Source organism: Callospermophilus lateralis, chromosome 2 (assembly GCF_048772815.1).
Source record: "Callospermophilus lateralis isolate mCalLat2 chromosome 2, mCalLat2.hap1, whole genome shotgun sequence".
NCBI classification, from domain to species: domain Eukaryota; kingdom Metazoa; phylum Chordata; class Mammalia; order Rodentia; family Sciuridae; genus Callospermophilus; species Callospermophilus lateralis.
In genome coordinates this window covers 203294947-203322488 of record NC_135306.1, presented here as the reverse complement: position 1 = coordinate 203322488, position 27542 = coordinate 203294947, and the positions used below count along the sequence as shown (strand labels likewise).

The window sequence follows — 27542 nt, the reverse complement described above, 5'->3', positions numbered from 1 at the left end:
TATAAATCCACTGTTACATTCCCACAATCTGAGAAGGAAAAAAGAATGGTCAGAGTTCCTTTTTTTTGGTACGAAAGATTGAACCTAGGGGCATTTAACCACTGGACCACATATCCTCATCCCTTTTTTGTATTTTATTTAGAGACAGGGTCTTGCCGAGTTGCTAAGTAGCAGTGTCATGCCAAGTTGCTGAAGCTGGCTTTGAACTCGAAATCCTCCTGCCTCAGCCTCCCAAATCACTGGGATTACAGGCATATGCCACCGTGCCCATCCTCATATTTCTTTTTGATCTTTAAGAGAGATAGCATCCCTTTCCTGAACCTGAAAATGAGATTAAAATTATTCTATTCTACCCCCAAAAAAGCTCTGTCCTGTGTATGAATGGCTTGCTCCCAAATCTCTTGTACCAACTAGCCATTTTAAGCAAAATTCACAGTGCCAATTGGTTTCTTTGGTAAAGACAGAGTTAACTCCATCCAGAATTCCTTTTAAAATAAAAGTGGTGTTGGGCTGGGGATGTGGCTCAAGCGGTAGCGCACTCGCCTGGAATGCGTGCGGCCCAGGTTCGATCCTCAGCACCACATACAAAACAAAGATGTTGTGCCCGCCGATAACTAAAAAATAAATATTAAAATTCTCTCTAAAAAAATAAAAAAATAAAAGTGGTGTATTAGAGAATGAAACTGACCAAGTTATACTGTTATACTGTGTGCATGTACAAATCCTACTATTATGTATAATTTTAAAATACACCAATAAGGGGCTGGGGATGTGGCTCAAGCGGTAGCGCGCTCGCCTGGCATGTGTGCGGCCCGGGTTCGATCCTCAGCACCATATACAAACAAAGATGTTGTGTCCACCAAAAACTAAAACATAAATATTAAAATTCTCTCTCTCTCTCTTAAAAAAAATGCACCAATAATAGAAATAATGCATTCTTAACAGTTATTAATACCACTAACCATTAATTTACCACATTGTTTCCTAACTTTCAAATCTAGCAAGTTTTTATTTCAGAAAAAGATAGATCAGAAAAAGATCGTAAGGGAAGGCACTGTCTTTCATGCACTCTGTTATATATGTTATATAACCGGAGCTGGAACAAAGTAGGTCTTAGATAAACAGTTCCAAATAAATGAATTAAAGATTCAGCATATGAGATCTAAGTAGGCTCAGAACAGCAATGCCTTGAGCATGAATGAAGAATTGGGAAAATGTCAAAGAGAAATTCTTTTGGGTGACCATTATTTAGCTAATGTTCTCTTTTTCATGTGAGAACCCGAATAATCATATTAGATAAAAGCAAAGTTCTGACCTCAAACTTATTAAATTGAAAATAAATCTTACAATAAATAAATTCTACTACTATAAAAAATGTTTCCAAATGCTACATAGAGTTCCCTTACTTTGACATATCACTGATATTTCATGAAAACAGGACCTGAGCTATGGCTCAGATCAATAGCTTTAGAATGATAAATAGCTCAGTAAAACTATAATCTGGGTATTAGAAAAAAGAGTCTTTATAGATGAAAAATTGTTGAAATTTGGTTTTAAAACTGTACTGCTAGGACAGAAAATATTTGAAGTAAATTATAATTCAGATTTAGTTCTAATGTAAGAAACACAGTCCTGATATTTAGCATGACAGGATTAAGAGTATACGATAAATGAAGCCCAGCATTGTGCATTAAAAAGTCCCAAAAGTTGAAGTTTTGAGTATTATCAACCACATTTAAATCAGAAATATTCTGAAAACTGGGTCATAAATTATTATTGGGGAACTGGGGTTGTGGCTCAGAGGTAGAGCGCTTGCCTACCATGCGTGAGGTAGGCATTGAACTGTCATCTTACAGGGTCTGGGTTGTGGCTCAGGAGTAGAGCACTTCCCTGGCACTGGGTTCGATTCTCAGCAGCACATACAAATAAATAAAATAAAGATCCATTGACAACTAAAAAATATTTTTAAAAAAAGGAGAGGGAAGGAAAGTAATAAGCAGAATCACTGGGTTCAATCCTCAGCACCACATAAAAATAAAAAAGATATTGCATCTACCTATAACTAAAAAATAATAAAAAAAATTGTTTTTGGACGTCATGGTCATTGTTTCTATCAGAAAACATTCATGGACCAAATCAGGGTTAAGGTAAAACTGCCTAGGAGTCCTCCCTTCAGACAGGAATGAAACTTTGAGGTGAGCAAAACTGACTCTACCCTACAGGGGTGGCTCAACTTATATGTTTTACAGAGATGGAAATTTCAGACGAACTGTCATCTTACAGATGAAAGTAAGAAAAGTAAATTAGTTATAATTCAACAAGAATTTATTGAGTGCCTACCATGTACTAGACAATGTTTTAGTGACTGCCTTTAAAACAGTGAACAAAACAGGAAAAAACAAAAACAAAACCTTACATTTATGGAATTAAAAAGTGGGGAGGAGGGGCTGGGATTGTGGCTCAGTGGTACAGCATTTGCTGGCACTAGGTTTGATTCTCAGCAGCACATACAAATAAATAAAATAAAGATCCATTGACAAATAAAAAATATTTAAAAAAAAAAATGAGAGGGAAGGAAAGTCATAAGCCGAATCACTAAGCAAAATAATGTCAGTGGCAGTGGTAGCAGTGCACCATGAAATGAAAATGAAATGGCACTGAAATGAATGCTGATAAAAGAATGCATCATTACTAGAAAAATAAAAAGACACGGTAAAAATGTTCTATGCTCTGGCAGGACACAAACTTGTCAGTTTATCAATTCTTTTTTTTTTTATTTTTTTATTTTTTAGTACTTGGCGGACACAACATCTTTGTTTGTACGTGGTGCTGAGGATCGAACCCGGGCCGCACGCATGCCAGGCGAGTGCGCTACCACTTGAGCCACATCCCCAGCCCATCAAGTCTTGCTTTTCTCCTATCTTCCTTGAACTCTAGCACTCCAAAAGTTATGAATTAGGTGTAGAACAAGGTAAAAACTGCAAGGTTAGGTCAGAAGAAGCCCTATTCTCAGAGAACCAAAGAGTCCATTACTGAGTACCATAACTGCCTGAACAACATCAAACAGTTTATTAAATATTATTAAAAATGACTTCTATATGCAAAAATAATTTATTTTATTTTACAAAAATAATTTAAATCATCTTCCTTAATAATGATTTCCTATCTTACTGTTTGGGGTAGATAATGTTTTTTCTTCTCCCCTCACCCCTGTACTAGGTATTAAACCCAAGGGTGCTCTATCACTGAGTTACAACCCCAGCCCTGATTTTTGTTTTAAGAGAGGGTCTTGCAAAGTTGCTGAGGCTAGTCTCAAACTTAAAAAAAAAAAAAAAATTAAGTTGTAGGTGGACATAATATCTTTGTTTATTTTTATGAGGTTCTGAGGAACCCGGTGTCTCACATGTACAAGGCAAGCACTCTACCACTAAGCTACAACCCCAGCCCTGGTCTCAAACCTTTGATACTCCTGCCTCAGCCTCCCAAGTCCCTGGAATTACAGGTGAATGCCACCATGCCCATCTAGGATAGTGTTTTCTGAGGGCAACCCTGGATGGTAAACAGAGTTCAATGCTGCATTCATTCCTTAGTGACTGTGAGATACAGGTGTAAATTCTCATTACACCTAGATTTTCCCACATGTAGCCAAAGAAGGTAACATCCCCATTTATGTTTTAATTTTAATGATCTTGTTTAGAATTTCAGCAAATGAAAAGAAATTCTTTTGGCTAGCTGAAACACTAACCAACTTGGACACAGCTGACTTGTACCAAGACAAAGGAAAAAACTGGACTGGAAGTAAAAAGTTTATAAAAACACAAAAACATTAAGCAGAACAAAGACTAGAATCTAATAAGCGTTTTAAAACCACTCCTAAACCAAGATTCTTTCAGTTAGTCAGTATGGCCCTTAGTGGTCATTGGTGCTGTCCAAGTCAGCACCTGGAAAAATAGCAGAAAACCCTGAGAAACCTGAGGGTTATTAGTTTTTCAAATTCTATACACTATACAACTCCTTGGTGAAAACATTTTGGATTAATTTATGTCTCAGAAAATGTATATTACTTTTCCTGTATTTCAAAATATTTATTGTGGGCTGGGGTATAGCTCAGTAGAAGAGTGCTTACCTAATATGCATGAGGCTTTGAGTTCCTCTAGCATCACACACACACACAGCACTTCACATGCACTCAACAAACCACCAAAAAAGTCTCATTATGAACATTTCCTAAATTAGTTACTTGTGACAGTGGGATTTAATGTTTATATTATATATATATCTAATAGATTTATGATGTTGGCAGCCATAATCTAAATTTCTCTACCATTCCCAAGTAAAAAATTCTCATTAAAAGATAAAAAATCCTTTCATCACTCTTATTGTCTGGCACTGGGTAAGTTGTTTAGTTTTACTTTAAACAAAAAAAAAAAAAAAAAAAAAATGGGGTTATTAAATCACCTAATTTTAGAATTGCTGTCAGAAGTAAATCAGTTAATACATGTTAGGAACAGTATCTACAGCTGGGCCCAGAGGTACAGGTTTGTAAATCTAGCTACTTAGGAGGTTGAGGGAGGAGGATTCCAAGGTTCAAGGTCAGCCTGGGCAGGATCCTCTCTCAAAAACAAAACAAGGTGCATGCTTAAAATCCCAGTGACTCAGGAGGCTGAGCCCCTAACCAACTTAGCAAGCCTGTCTCAAAAAAATAAAAAGGCAGGGATGTGGCTCTGTGGTTAAGTGCCCCTGGGTTCAATCCCCAGTAACAAAACAAAAACAGTATCATGCATTTAGTAAACCCCCATAAATGTCCCAAACACCACATACTCCCCCCCCCAAAAAAAAATCTTTCCAGATTCCAGACCTTATACTTTTTTATTAGGGGGGGAGAAAAAAATGTATATTGTTGAATCGTAACTACCTGTATCTGCATATAATACAGAAATTCTCACTCATACTTTCACTCCTATCATTCATAAATAAAATAAATATACATATTTTTGTACTGGGGATTGAACCCAGGGATACTCTACCACTGAGCAACAATCCCAGTTCTTTTGATTTTTTTGAGACAGGGTTTAAGTTGCAAAGGCTGACCTCAGCTTGCACTCTTCCTACTTCAGCCACCTGAGTCACTGGGATTACAGGTGTGCACCACCATGTCTAGAAAGTTAAATAATTTGGGGTTGTATTCATTTCAAAACTTTGGGTGACACAACTTCTGAATCAGCTGGTACAAACCAAATGCCTCTGGCATCCCAAGTTCTCTTAGATCCCATGTGGACAAGTTAACCTGTGAGAAATTCTAAGCCAGGTCATCACCAAGTCAAAGTATGTTTTTAGTTCAATGTGCAAGTAGCTGCACAATTTAACAAGATAGTACAAACAGCCTTTTCCCCAAATCTTTAGCATCCCGTAAATCTTTAGGACAACTATCAGTATTTCCTGGGCTTTATCTTTGACTTACTAACTCAGAATCTTGGAGGAGTTTAGAGCTCATCACCCACGTCACTGCTTTATTCCATTGGATTAGTTTTAGAAGAGCAGAAAGATCAGCCCCAATACTGTATTCTTCCAAAATCCTACAGAAAGAGGTTGCCACTCCTCATCATAGATGTTCTTGTCCAGGAGCACAACTTAGAGGTAGCAGGGGAAGGAGCAGGGCCAATTCTTCTGTGCCTGTTTTAAACACTTGTAGAGGGTGGGGTATGACTCAGTGGTAGAGCACTTACCTACATGCAGCAGGCCCTAGGTTCCATCCCCAGCACCACACACAAAACACAATAAAACAAAAACACTACTAAAACTAATTTTAACATACATTCTAAATTTTGACTGAAATAAGGCAAAAGTTCCATTTGACTAGAAAATCTGGTTTGGGAATTGAATAATACTTTTCAATTTTCTGCCTGGAGTATTTTTATCTTAAAGAACAAGGGAAGTTAAAAGCATTATGAAAAAAAAATTGAATACCATGTACATATCAAGTTGAGCTGAAAAACATTCTTCAGCATTGCTTACTTTATACTTTAAAACATTTTCTCTTTACTTTTTCCCCACACTGTCTCTCAAATGAGTAGTGTTTCTAATTTAATTACTGCAAACAATTTGATCTAGAAATAAGCAATAATGAATTTTAGATGTTATATCAAAGAATTTCTCCTAAAAAGAATCAAGAGCTTATGGAATAGTTACCACCTGGTTACTATACCCTCCCTTAGAAAATTCATTTTTCCCCCTTTGGTACCAGAAATTGAACCTATGGGTACTTAACCACTGAGCCACATTCCCTGGCCCTCTTTCATTTTTTACTTTGAGACACGGTCTCACTAAGTCGCTTAAGGGCCTCACTGAGTTGCGGAGGCTGGCTTTGAACTTAGGATCCTCCTGCATCAGCCTCCCAAGCTTCAAGCAGCTGAGATTACAGGTGTGTGCACATCTGGCAGAAAATTTATTCCTTCAAATTAAAAGGAAACCATAATGTGAAAAAAACACCCTAATCAGTGAGGAAATGGTGCCACTGTTACTTTTTCACATAAATACTATGTATATTCATACAAAGGAGGCTTGAAATATTCAGGTATAGGATTTCCTACACATGAATTTTCTCATTTTCACAAAACAAGAAGACAAATCACCGTGCAAAACAGTATCAGCAACTTTCAGCCACAGCATCAAAATAGGAAGTTAGCCAGCAGACACTTTGCAGCCAAGCTAGGTCCTAGACAAAAAGACTCTTTTAAAGTACAAAGAAAAATGTTTTGCTTTAATTTTTTTAAAAAGGCTGTAACTGGCAAAATTTTTTCCTCAATGCTTGCCCCGAAGTTCAGTATGTAACTTCCTATTCTAGATGCCTACTTCATTAGTCAAAGAGAATGCAACATTCATCAATGTAAATATGCTTTCCAATTCTGAATATGCTTTCCAATTCTGAATGATGGATGGATTCTCTTTTCAATCTTATTTTCACCTACTTAAAATGTTTCTAAAGAAAATCAAAGTACTTTCCAGCCTCCACTTTTTCCCAAAGATTTCAAAGTTGAAACCAAATTTCAGTTTTTGTGTCTGATAGAAGGAGCACATTCTGCAGATGATAGCTATATTACTAATAGCAAGGATATGGTCAAAACAGTAATTTCTGTTTTTTTTTTTTTTTCATAATCTTGGGGACAGGGCACTGGGGATTGAACCCAGGGGTGCTCTGCCACTGAGCCATATCCCCAGACCTTTCTGAGACTACGTTACTGACTAAATTGCTGAGGCTGGCAAATATGCCAACCTCCTGCCTCAGCCTCTTCAGTTGCTGGGATTACAGGCATGCACCACTGCGCCCAGTTTTGCTCTCATAATTTTAACATCAACTTCAAAATTACGTCTTTTAAAAAAACCTCCAGACCCTAAGATACAGTCAGTTAACCTGACCATCTGTATCACAGGCAGAAGATAGAAGCATGAATTTGAGTCCTTAATCTGTCACTTGCTTGTTGTGTGACCTCAAACAAGAAACTTCACCATTTTAAACCCCAGTTCCCTCAACTGGTAAAAGAGTTAGTACTTTTCCTCCACAAAATTGGTCATGAGGATTAAATGAGAAGATTTGCATGAAGTACTAAGCATAGCAAAAACTTAAAAATTAGTCACATACAAGACATCTGTCAATATCTTTATATCTTTTTATAAGTATAGGAAATTATTAAAAATTCACTCCCCTGTTTTGAAATTCTCAGGGATTAGGCTGAAATTTACAATGCTTAATGGAAAAGCAAAGGACTATAAGGACCTACTCGGGAGGTACAACTTATTTAGGAAGGACCTAATTAATTCATTAAATTTTTGTACATGCACATCCTTGAAACCCAATTAATGATAAATATGTATTTGAGGATTAAAAATGCAAGTCATTTTTAAATCTACAAATGTTCCATTTAATTATTTCTTTATATTGTTTAATATATAAAAATATATAGGGTATGGTTTTCCCTAGGCTAAATGGCTAAAGAATATAAAAAAGATTAGTTGGGTTAGCAACCTGGTGATGGCATTCACTCTGAAAGACCTTTGTAGGACTAGATAGGCCCTAGTACCTCAGCCCCCTCCCTCCCTCCCTCCCTCCCTGGGGTTTTAATACACCTAAGCCAGTACACCAATAACTTCCTCTTCCCTTATTTTTATTAATGAAGATTAGAAGCTCCTAGTCTTGACTACTCTATGATATACCTAATTATCTGTCAAGGCATCTCTGCAAACAATTTAACAGGCTGACCCATAGATGGCCAATGAAATACAGCCCTATCAGGCTGATTTTCCATCATGTGTTTCTGCAGGAGAAAATGTTATTAAGAGAGACTAGAGGGCTGCGGTTGTGGCTCAGTGGTAGAGCGCTCATCTTACACGTGCAAGGCCCTGGGTTCGATCCTCAGCACCACATAAAAATAAACACATAAAACAAAGGTATTGTGTCCAACTACAACTAAAAAATAAATATTAATGAGAGAGACAGACAGACAGACAAGAGCTGGGCATGGTGGCTCAGGAGGTGGAGGCAGGAAGATTGGGAGTTCAAAGCCAGCCTCAGCAATTTAGTGAGGCGCTAAGCAACTCAGTGAGAAGCTGTCTCTAAACAAAATCAAATTAGGGCTGGGGATATGGCTCAGTGACCAAGTGCCCCTGAGTTCAATCCCTGGTGTGTACACACACACACACACACACACACAACCCGTTTCTGATGAGGGGCAGAATCAGTCTTTGGGACAGGAGTCCCCCCCTATATTTCTCCTTCATTAGCAAAGTAATAAACCTTCTTTTACCTCTTTCTCAAAAAACAAACAAACCAACAAACAAAAAACACTCCCCCCCTACACACACACAAAGAGACTAGACTGGAATGCTTTTAAGAATGCAGCAGTTTTAACCACCACTTTACAATAACACTATCCTGAAAATAAATTTCTGGAAGCAAAAAAGGAAGAACAATAATTGTATGCTCTTATACAAACACTAATATGCACTATAAAACTGAAGCCTACTGTTGTTGTGCAGTACTGGGGATTGAACCCAGGGCCTCCCACATTCTAGTCAGTGTTCTACTACTGAGCTATATCCTCAGTCCTTTTGATTTTATTTTGAGACGGTCTAAATTGACCAGGCTGGCCTTGAACTTGCCATCCTCTTTCTTGCCTTAGCCTATAGGAAGCTGGGATTACAGGTATGGGCCACCATGACCAGGACTAAATCTTAGTTTTTAATCAGAAAAGTTCTTTAAAAAAACAAAAACAAAACTCTATTCTACTTGAGATCATGCGTAATTTTTGTTAAGAGATTCAATTGTCTTTTTCTCTTTTTGCACTGGGGACTGAACCCAGGAGGCTTTTCCCACTGAGTTATATCTACAGACCTTTTTGAGACGGGGCCTCCCTAAATTGTTGAGGCTGGCCTCAAACTTGTGACCCTCCTGCCTCAGCCTATAGAGTTGCTGTAATTAAAAGGCCTGCACCACTGCAGCCAGCTTAAATTTTTAAAGTTATGCAGTCTAAATATTTCACACATTGGGTATGTTGTGTATAAGTTGCACTGTTCACTATTTAGGATATTAACTATCCCATTTCTGTATGAAAAAAGTGACATAAAGCTATAATGTATTTTTAAGGATCTGAAATACAAAAGTAGAAATATGGTTATTTTTTCAATGTATACTATGGTTTTCACATAGTGGAATAATGTAATAACAATTTACCTAAATTACTAAATTTCTCATGAGGAAAAAAAATCCTTAAAAATATAAATCTGATCAAGTTCCAAATGTCAAGAATGAGAACTACTTTATGTTTTAGTTATTTTGTAATGTTTACAAAATCTCTTTTAATGTAAACATGTTAATTTCAAAGGTCATGATTTCATACACAACTTACATAAATTCACATAATTAGGAACATTATAAAGGTTTGGGGGTGTGTTAATGTTATCTGTTTGAATTGCAAGTAACGAACTGTCTATAATTTTTCCTAAGAAGAATAGATGAGACAAAAATTTAACAAGTGTAGGTTTTATCCCATTATATATTTTTTTTTCTTATAAGGTCAAAGTCTTCATAATAAATCAACATCTAGACTTTACAGTTAGAGAATTCTAGTTGGGACAATAAACTGTTTATACAGGGTTTTTTAGATCTGTCTAGTGATTTTAATTACTTTTCCTGTTTTTTTTTTTTTTTTTTTTTTTTTTAAAGGTTTTTCCACTGACCTATATTTGGGAATCTAGTTCAACTGTACAAATGGAATAGCACTTTATTACTGGAACAAAGCAAGGAAGCAGTGTTCTCTTTCTCTCTCAGGTTCATGGTGGTAGCTACTCCTAAAAACTTTGATACCCTTCCTCACAGACTGACAGATAAAGGGAGAAAAAAAGCCATGGCTTAAATCTCTAGGACAAGAAGTCTTAATTGCCAAAAGTCAACTGACTTGTTCAATTTGGAACTAGCCTAGCTCTTGGGACAAATCCCAGAGAAATTCAGATTATGATATTCTAGTTGTTGGCATATTTGTAGGTCACACATATTTGTAGGCACACTTTTAAATTATTTTCTAAAGTCACTACTCTTTCTAAACAAGTTACATAAATAGAAATAAAAAAAAATAAATATATTCTGGGGTGGAGTGTTTTCTGAGCCACAAATTCCACAGTCAAGTTTTCAATTTTTAGGAAATATTCAAAATTACATCTAAACTTATGCTGTGTTCAGTGGTCTACCCACCCTCATTCTATCCTATCAATCTTTACAGGAAACCCATTGACAACTGCTAAATAGAAAGGACTGGCTTGTTATTAGTTTTGTTTGTTTGTGGTACTGCGCATTGAACCCAGGAGTATTCTACCTGTCATTTTTTAATTCTGAGATGGGGGTCTCACTAAGTTAATTAGGTTGGCCAAGAATTTGTGATCCTCCCTCTTCAGCCTCCCAAGTTGCTGGGATTTACCACCATGCCCGGCTATAATAATTTTCATATAGGAATGTGGGGGCAATAGAAGACTTGTGCCTCTTATCCCCAGTTACAGCCTCTTTCTCAACATTTTTCTTTTTATTAATGAACAAAAAAAGTTTACAGACTTGCCTTTAGAGGTCGAAAATAGAGATACAGGCTGAGAGGAAGAGGAAGAAACAAAGGAATCTGAAAGAAAATATAGAGTATGAGAATAACAACCTCACAAAGGAATTTTCATTTTAACTTTTTTTTTTGGGGGGGGGGTCAAGCATAATTTCATTGGGTGTAGCAAAGGCGAAAATCCAAATCTTTATTTTCAAGTTACTAATTCCACTCACCTGCTATTGATTTATTTCCAAGATGCATTTCTAAAAGTCAATCTTTTAAAGACAAACATTATCACATTCAAAGAAAGAAAAGAGGAACTTCTAGCATTTTAGAACAACCACAACCTCAAGAGCAGATGGTGCCCCTCTGTTGCTTTGCATGGAGAAGGAAAGTAGGTATCGTTTTTTTCTTTTTTTCTGGTTCTAGAGAATGAACCCAGGGGCACTTTATCACTGAGCTACATCCCCAGGCCTTTTTGTTTTTTATTTTTGAGACAGGGTCTTGCTAAGTTGCTGAGGGTCTCACTAAATTGCTGAGGCTGGCCTCAAGCTTGGGAGTCTCCTGCCTCAGTCTCCTTTGTTGCTAAGATTACAGGCATGCACCACTGCACACTTTTTATTTTGAGACAGGGTTTTGCTGAATTATTCAGGCTGACCTTAAACCTGTGATCCACATGCCTCAGCCTCCAGAGTGTCTGGGACTACAGGTGAGTGGCTGGGATCACAGGCGTGTATCACCACTCCTGGCTGAAGGAAAGCAGGTATCTGAATACTAATTAACTATTGGCTTTTAACTATTTTCACCTGTATTTTAAGGCATCAGTTACTAATAGAAACATTTGAAACATCTAATTGGCAAATATGCAAAGTCAACCCTCAATACCTATAACAAAAACCCACAATCCAATAGAAAAACATGAGAAGTTATACTCCTTTAATTTGGCAACAGAAGTCAAAATTTAAAATACACATATCCTCCCACTTCCTCATCTCAGGCACATATTCTTCTTCTTCTTTTTTTTTTGGTACTGGGGATTACAACCCCCAGGGTGCTTAACTACTGAGTCACATCCCCAGCTCTTTTTAATATTTTATTTAATATTTTATTGCTTAGGGCCTTGCTAAATTGCTGAGGCTGGCTTTGAACTCTTGATCCTCCTGCCTCAGCCTCCCAAGCCACTGGGATCACAGACCTGCACCAGCACACCCAGCTCAAGGACATTTTTAAATTAATTAATTAATTAATTTTTAAGGTATAGATGGCCAGAACATATTTATTTATTTATTTATTTATTTACTGTGGTGCTGAGGATCAAACCCAGGGCCTTGCAAGTTAAGAAGAGTGCTCTACCGCTGAGCTACAACCCCAGCCCGAGCACATATTCTTTTAACTCAGCAATTATACTTCTAGGAATCCATCCTACAGACTTATTTGCATATATATACAAGAACATTGTGTGAATATTTATTCATAAGAGCACTAGGTATAAATACAAAAAATAATCTCTATGACTACCAATAGAAGACTAGTTAGAAAGTTAAACCTAGCCAAGGAACAGTATCACATGCCTGTAATTCCAGCTACTTGGGAAGCTGTAGATCTTAAATTCTTAAATTCTAGACCAGCTCGGGCAACTTAGGAGGGCCATCTCAAAACTAAACTTTTAAAAAAGGATCAGGAATATAGCTCAGTGGAAAAGTAATTAAGTACAAAGTTCTGGGTTCAATCCTCAGTACAGGACGGGTGGAGAATAAAGAAAAAAAGAGAAAGAAGGAACAAGTTACACAGCTATACATGTTGATATAGTCTGTATTTTACATTTAGAAAGCAAAGCAAAGTGCAACAGAGAATTCAGTGTGACCCCATGTGGTCAATGAAAACAAAAGGGAGCCAGGTGGATTGGGAGGCTGAGGCAAGAGAATCATGAGTTCAAAGCCAGCATCAGCAAAAGCAAGGCCCTAAGCAACTCAGTGAGTCAGTGTCTCTAAATAAAATATAAAAATGGGCAGGGGATGTGGCTCAGTAGTTGAGTGCCTCTGAGTTCAATCCCCGGTAGCCCTTCCACCCCATCCCAAGGGACTAATGTAAGGGATTGGAACATCTGGGATAGGAGGGAGATTTGTTTTTCAATATAATCTTTGGCTCTTAAGAAAACATGACCTTTTCAATAAAAATGGAAAGAAATTAATAAAAATAGCTATGTGAAAAACTCCAAATATGGCCCTAAATATATGGCACTTTATATATTAACTCCCTTTTTTTTTTCTTTTTGGTATCACGGATTGAACCCAGGGGCACTTAACCACTGAGTCACATCCCCAGCCATTTTTATGTTTTACTTAGAGACAGGATCTTGCTAAATTTGCTGGGGCTGGCTTTGAACTCATGATCCTCCTGCCCCAACCTCCTGAGTGGCTGGGATTACAGGCATAAAACACCATGCCCATTTACCTCCCTTTTTTTCTTTGCAATTACTAAAAACTTTTTCACAAATACTAGAAACATACTTAAAACTAGCCACGTCAAACATCTGTAAGCCCAGCAATTTGAGGGATTGAGGCAGGAGGATTGCAAGTTCAAGGCTAGCCTAAGTAATTAGCAAGACCCTGTCTCAAAATAAAAACATAAAAAAGACTGAGGCTATATCTCAGCAGTAGAGCTCTCTGGACTCAATCCTCAGCACCAAAGTTTAAAAAAGTAAATAAAGAAAAAAAGAAAAGAGAAAAAATACTCAAAAATAGAAGACTGGTTTCTTTAAGGACTGAGCCAGAGCTGTATCTATAAGTATTAATTTAGTAAAACTATTCAGTAGTAATGGATACAGAGAATATTAACATCAAGGCAGAATTTAGTGGCTATCAAGCAGTAATTCAATAACTAGAGATTAGAATTTAAAAATTCACTGCTTTAAAGTTATCTTAAAATGAAGCATAACATTTATGTTAAAAAGCAGTCCTTTTCTTCTTAAAATGTAGTACATTTACCCCTCTAATGTTTCCAGATGAGTTCATTTCCATATGCATTTACTATCAACATTAAATCTCCACCAACTAATGAGTTTAAATCTGAACAAACCTGAAAAACCAAATGCTTTAGGTAAACCCAATGCCAAGAAAGATCCTATGAACTTGCCAGCTGTCTACCTTTGCACTTCCACCTAAACACCTCCTCCTAATGGAAAATTTCAACATGCCAATTTTTATGCACAGCCTCTGTTCTGATAGAGAACTTAGATAACCAGTAGTTTGCACCAACATTTCATGAGGTTTCTAACTTACAAAATCATACAGGGAAGTAACTTCAGAAGGGTGATCTTAATCCTGAAATGCTAATAATGAAATCGTTTTCTATAAGCAGCTAAAGCCAGGCACTGCAAAATAGTGCTCAAAAGTAGCTGAAAAAGAAATATAAACCGGTAAGACTATATGATGATTATGGGAACACAGCAGAGGCAGCCACTAGGGTAAAATTAAGATTGCTTCAGAAGACGTGGTAACCTTGGTCTTAAAGGCCATTCAGCAGGTGAACGAGGCAAAGGAAGACATTCTGGAGACAGAACTGGCCACATTCCAAATGGCTTTAAGTGTCACCTAATGAAATCTGGATTACATCCTTTGTGCAGTGAGAAATCACTAAATGTGTTTAGGTAAAGAAATGACATGATAGCATGTTTTAAAAAGAACTAAACATGAACTGAACTAAAAAGTGACTGCATAATCTTGTCAAGAGATGTTGACTTAAGCTAAAATTGTGAGGATGGGAATGAGGGGGCAGATTTGACAAGAAAGAATGGACAGGACCTGGAATCATCTGACTGGAATCATCTGACAGAAATGCCACTAGAATGATTGCCTTATATTATCAATTTTCAATAAAAGAAAAGTTAAGGCAGATTAAAGTGAAAACAATTGAATGGGCAGTTCAACAAGGGGGATAGTCTCAGGAGATTACTGGATAAAGGCTGCAGATAGGTATCTGGGAGTTAACATTTATGTGATCATTGACACCACTGGGATGAGATTTGCCTCGGGAGAATAAGAGAAGCTACAGAGTTTATGGTTTGGATTTGAATGTCCCCCAAAGGCTTGGTCCCCAGCTGTTGATACTACTGGGATGTGAGGGAAATTTTAGGAGGTCAGTCACTGGGTGCATGCCCTTAAAGTGTATATATCTTATCCCTGGCCTTTTCTTTCTCTCTGCCACTGGGTGAGCAACTTGCTCTGCCAAGCCCATGATGTTCTGCCTCACCACAGGCCCAGAAACAAAGAAGCCAAGCACATGTAAAACTTCTGAATCTGTGAGCCAAATTAAATTTTTCCTCCTCTAAGTTGATTTTCTCAGTATTTTGTCATAGTAACAAAAAGCTAACTAACACACCAAGGAATCTTAAGATATACCAATATTTAAAGGGGAATAAGAAAGAAGGTAAAGGAGACCAAAATGAACTGATACAGGAGAAAAATGGTGTCACTTGGAGAATGCTTTAAAGAGTAGCTAGCAGAGGCGAAGATACTGAATGGTCAAATTAAGACAATTTTAAAAAAGAGTCACATGAATTAAGCAATCAGGCAATTTGGCATCGATAACTCTATAGTTAGAGTGACTAAGGGGAGAGCGCAAACACTGAGACTGGGGAATAAATGAAAGTTTAAAAATCACCAACAGGGCTGGGTATGGTGGTGTACATGCCTGTAATCCCAGTGACTATGGGAGGCTGACACAGGAGGATCCCAAATTCAAGACCAGCCTCAGCAACTTAGTCTCAATCCTGTCTCAAAGTAAAACATTTAAAAAGAGAAAAAAGAGTTAGGAATATGGCTCAGTAGTTAAGTGCCCCTGGGTTCAATCCCTGTTACCAAAAACAAAAAAAAAAAAAAAACAGCCAAAGGGCCAGGGCCATATGCACTGACATACACCTATAATCTCAGCTACTTAACTCTAAGCTCCACCTCCTTGAGAAAGGAGAATCTATATAAACTGGCAGGTTGGTATTTATTTATTTATTTATTTCTAGTTAACATAATTACTAAAAGATAGACTACTTGGTAATGTTTTTAGTTCTCTAGAAACAATAAAACTAGATATGATTTATTATTCAATTAAATAAATTCAACTTATTTGTTGTCAGAAATAAATGACAACCTGATTGGAACACCTCAGGGTTAAGAAGCATCTTACATATCTTTCATATAGCACAGAGTACGATGGCCAGCATACAGTGGACACAGAATGGAGGCATGAACATTCACAGATGCTAAAATTTTGCTTGCTATTTCACAATAGACTCTGGGCAGTGACAAGACATTAGTTCTACTACTGTAGCAGTTACTAATGCAGTAGATCCCTCTGGCATAAGTCAAAGGTCCACTCTTCTGTTACAACACTAAAAAAAAAAGTTGGAAATTTTTCTCTGTACCACTTGTTTGGAGTGAACTTATATGCATCTAACAGGAATAACAAACAGAACTCTTGTTGCAAAGAAACAAAATTAGAAAGTCTGATAGAAACAAAATGGATTGTGTAAATGGGAAATAGGTTACAAAATATTTTAACACTCCAACCTCATTTTTTTTTTCAACCTTGTTTTTTCAATTGGTGCTGGGGTGAACCCAGGGCCCCTGCGCTTGGGCCCTCCTGCTGAGCTAACCTCCAGCTCCTCATCCCAAACTCTGAGTCCTCATTTGCTTCTAGGAATGTTTTCCCCCTTTCCAAATATGTCTAAGATGTATCAAATCAGATGCCTATTTTGTTAGGAATAAAACTGAAATTCAAGTTAATTTTAACATATTTTTAAATTCTAGCATATCAGACTGGCCTAACCATTAAGTCCTTAGGGGAGGTAAGTCTCCAATATGACAATCCAAACAATCATGAAAAGATGTTTTCTGTATTAAAGAAGTTTATAGAGGGGCTGGTAGTGTAGTTCAATGACAGAATGCCTGCCTAGCATGCATAAGACCCTGGGTTCAATCCCCACACCACCAACAAAAAAAGACTGGTGCATACCTGTAACCCCAGCAACTTGGGAGGGCGAGGCAGGAGAACCTCAAGTTCAAAGCCAGCCTCAGCAACTTAGTGAGGCCCTAAGTACCTTACCAGCCAGACCCTGTCTGTGGCTCAGTGGTAAAGCACCCCTGAGTTCATTCAACCCCTAATACAAAACAAGCAAACAAAAAAGTAATCTTCAATCTTAAAAGACAGACATTTATTAACAAGAAAACTCTCTTCTCAGCACTTAGTTGGATACATTAATTCTTTAGGGTCTTAAGGAAATTGTGAACTAAAAGCTTTTATGCAAAATTTATTTTTCAAAAACTAAATGCTCTTTTTTTTAACTTTTAAAAAATTTGTTCTTTTTAGATATACATAACAGTAGAGTGTATTTTGACATATTGCACATACATGGAATAAAACTTATTCCAATTAGGATCCCATTCTGTGGTTGTACATGATGTGGAGTTTCACTGGTGGTGTATTCATACATGAACATAGGAAAGTTACGTCCAATTCATTCTACTGCCTTTCCTATTCCCACCCCAGCTTTTCCTTCATTCCCCCCCCCCTTTATCTAATCTACTGAACTTCTATTCTCTCCCTGCCCCACCTTTGTTGTGAGAACATTAGACCTTTGGTTTTTTGGGATTGGCTTATTTCATTTAGCACAATAGTCTCCAGATCTATCCATTTACTGGTATTAAATGTTCTTTAACTGAGGTTTACGAATGGATTTCACAGTGGTTCATGAAGCTTATGTAAGTTTATATAATACTATGTATATGAATATTTTTCTAGTAAGAACTTTTCCATTCATTTGTTCATTTATCAGTTGATAAAGAGTATTTGGCTCGCATGCATAAGGCTCTAGGTTCAATCGCCAGTACCATCAAAAAAAGAAAAATAAGTATCTGAGGGCCTGCTTTGTGTCAGATACTGTTCAACCATAGGTGCAGTGAATAAAACTGCAACATTTGGCACTCTGATGAAACATATTCTAGTAGGAAAGACAGACAATAAAATAAACAAATAAGTCAAATACAGTTAAGACAGATTATGATGCATGATAAGAAAAATAAAGCAGGGAGGCCTGTAAGGTATTTTTGTTTCCTCTACAATTTAGATAGGGTAATGTATGGTTTGAATAAGAGGTATTACCCCAAAGCCCCTGCAGAAATATTCAGAGCTGAAATGATTAGATTATGATAGCTGTAACCGAATTAGTCCATCCTAGTTTGAATGGACTGACAGCGATAACTGCAGGCAGGGAGAGCATGGTTGGAGGAGATACATCACTGGGTCTGTATCTGAGGTCCCTTCCTCCAACACCTTCTTCCTTGCTGCCATGAGGGGAGCAGCTTCTGTCCACTACATCCTTATTGCATGGTAGGCTGCCTCACTGTGGGCCCAGAGGAATGGACTGGCCATCTATGGACTGAGACTTCTGAAACTGTGAGCTCCAAATAAACTTTTCCTCCTCTAAGTTGTTCTTGTAGGGCATTTCAGTCAGTGATAAAAAGCTGACTAAAACAAGTAGCTAAGCAAAGACCTAAAGGAGGTGAGGGGATAATATTGGTGTCTTCCCGTTCAGCTGCTATAACAAAACACCATAAATCTGCTGGTTCATAAACAGAAATCTATTTCTCTCAGTTCTGGAGACTGTAAAGCCCAAGATCAAGGTGCAGGCATAGATTCAGTGTCTGGTAAAGGGACTTTTCCTGATCATATGTAGTGGGTGCCTTCTTGCTATATTCTCACATGACAGAAGGGGTGAACTCACTCTCCGGGGTCTTTATTATAAGCACACTTATCCCAATCATAAGCGCTCCTTCCTTAAGACTAATCGCCTCCCAAAGGCCTCACCTCATACCATCACCTTGGAGTTGGGTTCCAACATATAAATTTTAGGAGGACATAAACATTCAGTTAGGGCTGGGATTGTGGCTCAGAAGCAGAACGCTCACCTAGCATGTGCAAGGCCCTGGGTTTGATCCTCAGCACCACATAAAAATAAATAAATAAAATAAAGATATTGTGTCCAACTACAACTAAAAAATAAATACATGTTTTTTTAAAAATGCAGTTAACTGGAATGGGGGAACAGCATTCCAGATAAACAACGAGTAAGTCCCTGAAGTAAGAGGCATTTCTGGTATGAAGAAAAACATGTAGACCAATATAATCAAAGCCAGGTGAGTAGGGGAAAATTAGGGTCAGATTATGGTATAATAAGCCCTATGAGGATTCTAGTATTTACTGGAATGTGACAGGAAGCCACTGGAGCATTCTGCCCACAAGTGACATGATCTGACTTAAATTTTCACCGATTTATATCAGCTACCACATAGAGAACAGACTGAGAGCAAGGAAGAAAGTACAAAGGCCAGTTAGACAGTAATTGGAGTTACTCAAGAGAGCTGTCATCATCTGGACCAGGGTGGTAGTCATGGAGGTGAAGGGAACTGGTGAGACTTTGGATATATTTTGAAGTAAACTCAACAGCATTTGCTGATAACTGTATGTGGGTCAAGGATTACTACAAGTTTTTGATTTGGGCAAAAGATGAACAGGGTGGAATGGCCATTTACTAAGATGAAAACAAATCCAAACAAAAACCCTATTCTGTAAGAATAGATTTAAAAGGAAAAATCAGAAATTCAGGTTGAGAGACATAGCACTGAAATGCCTAGTAGACTTTGGGGCTGAAGATAAAAATTTGAAAGGCATCAATTTAAAGTGGTACTTTAAACAACAAGGCTGAGTGTCATAAATAGAGAAAAGTTCTGTGAAATGAGTCCTGAGCACTCTAATGTCTATAGGTTGCAAAGATTAAAAAAAAAAAAAAAAAGAATTAGCAATATGAAATCTCTACAATAGGAAATCCATAGAGTCAGAAAGATTAATGGTGGCCAATGGAAAAGGGGAGTGAGAAATGGGGAGTAACTCATAACTCATATGAAGGATGAGGAAAATGTTCTGGAATTAAATGGTCATACAACCTTGTGCGTAAATTAAAAACCACTTTAAAATGGTGAATCTTCTGTTATGTGAAAAAGGCCTAGCAGGAAAACAGAAGAGGAGGAGCCAATGAAAGAGAATGTGTAGTGTCATGGAAAACAAATGACAAAGGCATTTTAGGAAGGAAGGGTGATCAGTTATGCTAAAGGTATTGAGAGGACACTAAGAGGCGACTGGGAAGTGACCATTGGCTTTAACAATGTGGAAAATAACTGGCAAACTTGACCAGAGAAGTTTCTACAGAGCAGTAAAGCAAAATTAGGCACCTGGCTTAGGAACCATGGAACCAAAAATTAAGTTAAATTTTTATGTTAAACTGATCACTGAATTGAAGGGGTGACTGATAACTAACTTCCTCCATAATGTCATCTGAAACTACAAACTATATACAATATTAAAAAAAAAAATTCTTCCTGAAGTTGCAACATGTAAGAGTAACACATCTTACATAAGTCACAGATATGTAGTAAAAGACGTCAATGATGCAATCACAGGCAATACTGATTATGGCTAAACTTATTAACATACACATCTCTTTTGATACATCAATAATACTTCCTATGATCCAAAATAACTAGAATTAGTAACCCTTACAAAGGAATAAAAAGTAAGCCAGTTTTCCTGGGCAACTTCTAAATGAGCTGATTACATAAAATATAACTTGATAATTTTTATCAAAAAAGTTTTACTATTGAAAAAAATATATTTTCTAAAAGTCTGTATATTTTAGGAGACTAAACACATAACAATAAAACTGAATACAATCCATAAGCTAAGTACATACAATTAATAAATACATTAATTAGTAATCTTCAGTTACTAACATTACAAAACTTATTTGGGACCTTTGTAACTCTGGTCAGAATTGGAAAAACTAAGTTCTAGGACTATAGCTGATCTAAAGAGAAGTGTCCTTCTACAGAACAAACTAACTCTTGGCTCAAACAAAACTGGAAAGCTTAACTTTCCCCTTTCCTTTATGACACGTCACGGATCCCTTTACTACCAGACTTATCTCAAGTGCTTGTGCACAGAATTAGACAGGTGACTCCTATGTCAAGTCAAACATATAATTCCTCACAGCAGAATTTTTTTAAAAAGCAGTAATATTCATGCTACATTGTTTTCATACCATCTCTAAAATATTAAAACAAAAATAAAAACACTGATGCTATTATCAGCAACTTCATAAACAACTCCCCTGGAGATGTCAAATAAGACTTAAGGTGCACCTGTTAAATATATTGTCAACTAGATGTTTAATCTGATCAGAGTGGTTAAATTACTTGAGAACTTGATTATAAAGTTCTGAAAAGGAAATTTTTATTTCTGGGGAATAAAAATAATCAAGCCAGGGACATTTGTAGACCATACTGACATGACCATTTTTGCTGTCTCTTGTACTCCTGCTTCCACACCGATGGACATTTTATAATATATCATAACTACACTTATTAGGGTCAGAATGCTACCGAAAATATTTAGGCATATCGCTGTCATGACAAGCCACTTAGGAAACGTCTTAGCTCCTTCCTCTACCTTGTTAACAGGTCACTTAAATGGAAGGGGATGGCAGTTCTATGATATCAATGTGAGGAATCAGAAGCTGAAACAATAACTCACTTGGGGGATGAGAAAAAGGTGTAAGAATCTTTTATTGTGAGGAAGATTTGTAATTTCTCACTTGTAATTCAACTGTTATTCTGTATTTATGTGCAAGTAGTTTTAACTTGCAAATATTAGGTATTGTTACTTAATAAGTCAGAATTTAAAGGTGCACAGCAAATCTGTCACAATGCTGGTCTGTATTTTATTCCTTTATATTAACATCATTATCATCATTTGCTACTGGGGATTAAACCCAGGAGTGCTCTACCACTGAGCTATACCTCTAGTCTTTTTTATTTCTTATTTTGAGACAGGGTATCATAAATAACTGAGACTGGCCTGGAACTTGCAATCTTACTGCCTCAGCCTCCCAAGTAGCTGGGATTACAGGCCTGCACCACCACGCCTGGCTAATGCTAGTTATTTACTAAGCATTTATTATGGGCAAAAGTTCTTTACATTGTTTAATTTTCATAACAACTATTATCCTCATTAGATACTATTACTGTCATTTTAAAATTAAGGAAACAGAAGCTCAGGATTTGCACAAGGTCACACAATAAAGAAACAAGGAGGTTTGAAATATTGGTGTCCCTGGAGCTCATATGATTGTCACCATAACATACTGCCACTGATAGTCGGACACGAGTATAAAACACAGATGATGCCCATGTTGGACAGATCAGACTCCTTTTAATTTAAGGGTTAAGACTGAAAATACAAACTACAAAGTGTAAAAATGATGCCATAAAAAGAACACAGAATGTGTTTCAAGAGGAAAAAACTGTTTAAAGAACCCCCCCCCATTTTTTAATTGCCCAATTTACTTTGAGGTAATTTCCACAAGCAGATAAATGAAATGTAGCTTTATTTTGGCATCAATGTTGCTAGGGATGTAGTAGCTCAGTGATAGAGCACTTGCCTAGCATTCATGAGGCCCTTGGTTTGATCCACAAAAGAAAACAACTATAATTTCCATGTTAGATAAACAATAGACACTTAAAAAAATTCAGATAATAGACATGTATCTAGACTTGATGTCTAATAAGGGCAACCCTCTTTCTAAAAAGAAAACACTAAATATTTCAGTCTCTCTTATCTGAACCTCAAATTTCTGCCTTTGAAGTCTTTGGTTTCTTTCAAAGGCAGCAATCAGGGGCATCCTGGCCCCGATCTCCTTCTCTAAGTGTACTACACTGGTGGGTGCAAGGCACCATACCAGAAAATGCCATCAATCATTTTCCAAATATATGTAGAAACAAGTACTTCTAAAATACATTATTGGAAGGTCAGTTAAGATAAAATTGTTTTCTGCAGGACACCAAATGATCACTTACCACCTTTTACTCAAACTAAAAGAAGCTTAATAAAAGAACATGAAGCAGGGCTGAGGATGTAACTCAGGGGTGGAACGCTTAACCTAGTGCGTGCAAAGCCCTGGGTTCAATCTCCAGTACTAAAACAAAGAATAACAACAACAACAACAAAAAAAGAAGAAACTGACAGCCATGCTTATAGATTTTTTTTAAACCACCAAGGTAAATTATTTTAAAAGCAAACTTTATCTTATTTTCATTATGGCAAGTCTGAGATATTTCCTCTGTGAGATGGAGATAACTTTGGATCAGGAAGAAGGGTTTTTGCAATTAAGTGATAACTTACGTAAACTTTTATATTGAAGTAGTGACCTGACAAATGAAGAGCTTGCATTGAGCACACAAAATTGTTCTAATGCTTTATAGATAATATTAATATATTTGCTTAAGATTATCTTAAGATAATCTTAAAAAGTTTAAGATTATCTTCTTATTTTTCAGGTTTTCCTTTCCAGCCCATAAATTTGATGATTTATTGAACAAAAACTGATCAAGTACTACTACATTAGTGACAAAATGTCTACAGCAGATCTAAGATATACAAATTCTGTAATAAAGTTTTATTAAGAAACAACTGGTGGGGCTGTGGCTGTGGCTCAGTGGTAGAGTGCTAGCCTAGCATGCACGATGCACTGAGTTCGATCCTCAGCACCACATAAATGTAAAATAAAGATATTGTGTCCACCTAAAACTTAAGAATAAATATTAAAAAAAAAAAAAAAAAACCTGGTGATGGGCTGGGGTTGTGTGGTTCAATAGTAGAGCACTCGCCTAGCACGTGTGAGGCCTGGGTTTGATTCTCAGCACCACATAAAAATAAATAAGATAAAGGTATTGTGTCCAACTACAACTAAAAAATAAATATTAAAAAAAGGGGAAATAATTAGTGAGTACTGAGGCATTTAATACTATTAGGAAAATGTAATACAGACCCATGAACCTAGAATGCCACTTCAGAATATAAATTCCACTTCTTTCAACAAAATGCCTGATTTCACTATCTTCTCTACTGTTATAAAGAAGGGAATAAAAAATAAGGTAGGCTGGGTACGGTGGCACACACCTGTAATCCCAGCAGCTCGGGGAGGCTGAGACAGGAGGATTGAGAGTTCAAAGCTAGCCTCAGCAATGGCAAGGCACTAAGTAACTCAGTAAGACCCTGTCTCTAACAAGATACAAAAATTGGGCTGGGGATGTGCTTCAGTGGTTGAATGCTCCTGAGTTTAATCCCTGGTTACCCAGCCCCCCAAATAAGATAAAGTCAATACTCAATAAAAATTGTGACTAGGGTAAATAACATCAGAAATCAAAACTAACCAGAACTATTCTATGTTATATCATTAAATCTGTATTGCCAGCCTGGTGTGGTGATGCATGCCTATAATCCCAGCTATTTGGTGGCTAAGGCAGAAGGATTGCAAGTTCTAGGCCAGTCTGAGTAACTGAATGGGACTCTATCACAAAATAAAAATTAAAATAGGGCTGGGGAGGTAGCTCAGTAGCAGAGTGTCCCTGAGTTCAATCCCCAATATGGCAAAATAAATAAATCAACAAATAAATAAAACAAAATACATTGTGCATTGCAAATTAGAGTCCACATATATGAACACATATATGTGTGTAGTTGTAGATGAACACAATATCTTTATTTGTTTATTTTTATGTGGTGCTGAAGATGAAATCCAGTGCCTCATAAGCGCTAGGGAAGTATTCTACCACTGAGCCAAACCCCAGCCCCCAGGGTCTGCTTTTTGGTGGTGGTGTGTTTTGTGTCTGTAAATAAAATATTTTTTTTTGCTTTACTGGCCCAGATCTTTCATAACAGTGTATTAAAAGAATAAAAAAGTTGACTTTCAAATGCTTTCCCCATGTGGCTATACATGTTGGAACACAATTTTAATAGCCTGCCTGCTAACTAGAACACTCCTCAATATTTAACATCCATTTTCTCTTGAGCATAAAAGGTCATTTCGTAAAACACAGGTCTGAGTCAAAAACTGAAAATCAAGAATAAGCAAAAGGTACCCACAAAAGGGCCAACCAAAGGGGGCTGGGGTTGAGGCTCAGTGGTAGAACTCTTGCCTAGCATGTGTGAGGCACTGAGTTTGATCCTCAGCATCACATAAAAAAATAAATAAACAAAATACAGGTAGTGTGTCCATCTACAACTAAAAAAGAAATTCTTAAAAAAAAAAAAAAAAAAGGCCAACCAAATCATAAGCAGTGACAAGTGATTAAAGCCAAAAGACCAAGTTGCTAAGTTATAAGGAAACTGCTGTTCATTTGGACCTTATCCCAGAATACAAAAATTTGGAGGAGAAACGCTGGCGGTTTAAAGAGAACAAGAATTCCAAATCTGCTGGCTCATTCCTTTATCTACAGAAGCCTCTGATACTGTTTCTATGCAAATGACCATAAGCTCGATGGAAAATTTGTGGCACTTCAATTCTCTCTTAAACAGGTGGAAATCCATTGTTAGGAAAACGCCTAGAGAATATCAGAAAGGACCAACCTGAGAATCTGCCAAAGGAGACAATGAAGCATTTTAAAATCTCTCAAAAATTCTTCCTCTGGCAACGCCCCTCCCCTCTTTTCTTCCTTTAAGAACCTCCACCTGCCCGTGGTGCATATTCTTCAAGAAGACATCTGCACTGCAGATCTCTGCACGAGGCCAGCCAGCTCCCATCAGCAGGCAGACGCGGATACAATGGAAACTAAAGGAGGCCTGCAGTTTCCCTTCTAGTCCTTCAGAGATGGGAGGAGAAGGGGGTTCAACCAGCCCCTGCTTTGTCTGAATTTTCTCCCCTCCCCCCTTTCTGCAGTACACATCCTCTTTTGTCATACTGCGATCAATAACAGCCCAGAGAAAATCTGAAATCAAAACATGTTGATGGCTTGGCATGACTCTATTTATTATTTTCCAGAATATAAACGACTGATTGCGCGTCCCTACCCCCACGCCACGCCAGTGAAGAGCCGGCTGTGTTGCAGATGCAGCCACGGATCCATCTTGGACCATCAGACGCTCCCTCCCAAATCTTCCCAGAGCTATTCTCATCACGCCTCCTCTACCTTGGAGTCTCAGGAAAATCAGGCCTTTGCGTAGAGTCCAGTCGAAAGCAGTAAAGAAAACGGGCTACAACGCTTCCATTAAACTTCCCTATCCTCCCCAGGGGCAAACAAAAATATTTTTTTTGGAAGACTATCAGGCACGTCTGATTATGTCAACACCTGACTGCAAACCTGCAATACAACCCTTTCGCCACCATCCCTCAAAATCATAACGAACCATTTCTCCCAAGACCCACCTGCCTCAATCCTCTCAACGTCGCTAATCTTACTCCTCTGAATCACCCCGGTCCAGCGGATGCCTCTGGCCTCCTCCAACACGGTCCAAGCCCCACCTGAGCGACCGTCCGTTTCATCCCAACCTCGCGGGGCGGCTGTTTCCCCACCTGCCGGGTCTCGGCGTGAACGCCCACTCTCCAGACCGTCTTCCCGCTCCCAACCTGTTTTCCTCACACCCCGTTATTTCCTCACCACCCGAAAGACCTTTCATTCCCCTCCCCCTTTGCCCATTTTCCAAACGTTCGTCCCCAGGGGTTGAAGCCACCAGCAGCCGAGTGTAACTCGTCCTCCCCGGTCGCTCCCGAAAGCCCCCGGCCCCAGCTCCCCTTCGTCTCCAGGGCGGGGGCTTCCCCGCACGCCTCACCAGCACAAGAGGAGCCGCAGCTTTTCGCCCCCAGGGCGGGGCTGGCTCCCGGGCTCCCGCCACCGCCGGTCGCGGACGGATCGGCCCCGGAGGACGACGAGGAGATGGACGGGGACTGAGTGGCCGCCGACGACTCCGCCATGGCTACGCGAGCAAGGGCGGGAGAGGGGTGAAGAGAGACTTGGGGCGGGAGACAGGGAGGGGAAATAGAATAAGTAGGCAGCAGGCTCTCCGAAGTGCCTTCGTTCAGCCTGTTCTGAGGACAGACTCCGACAGACTGACTGACTGACTCAGCCGAGCGCAGCGAGAGGGAGAGCGAACACGCATGCGCACAAAGAACTCTAGAACGCGCCGCGGGGGCGAGAGGCAGCTGCGGAGGCGCGCAGCGGAGCAGTGCGCAGGCGCAAGAACTGTCCCTCCGCGCTCCAAAAGGAAGGAGAGGTAAAACCGACCTCGCGCCAAGCCTCAAGCGGCTGGGGTGGGGCGCGCCTCTAGGGGACGGGACGCAAGAGGCGTGGTCAATCATCAAGCCACGCCCACCACTGCGGCCCTAGGCGTTGGCGCGGACGCTGCGGGGTAGAATTTTTTCACGGCTCTTTATGTGAATGTTTTCGACTGGATGGATTATGTATTTTTCTAATAGATATTTCTTTATGCTTCCAGTAGCTGGAAACGATCTTTCCCATAAATTCTCGGAGCCTGATATCTTTTGTGTGATGCATTCCCCCTTAGAATCTGGAGTGAAAACCGCAG

General features: G+C 38.4%; 1 protein-coding gene across 1 annotated transcript in view; it reads right to left on the bottom strand.

Moving 5' to 3' along the window:
* Rtn3 (reticulon 3) overlaps nt 1-27111 on the bottom strand; it is a 61464-nt gene extending 34353 nt beyond the window's left edge. The window contains exon 1 of the mRNA XM_076847419.1: nt 26790-27111. Within this exon, the coding sequence (XP_076703534.1) occupies nt 26790-26931 (142 nt within the window). The 5' untranslated portion in view covers nt 26932-27111. The remainder of the gene's footprint in view (nt 1-26789) is intronic.
* Between the last annotated feature and the right edge of the window lie 431 nt (nt 27112-27542).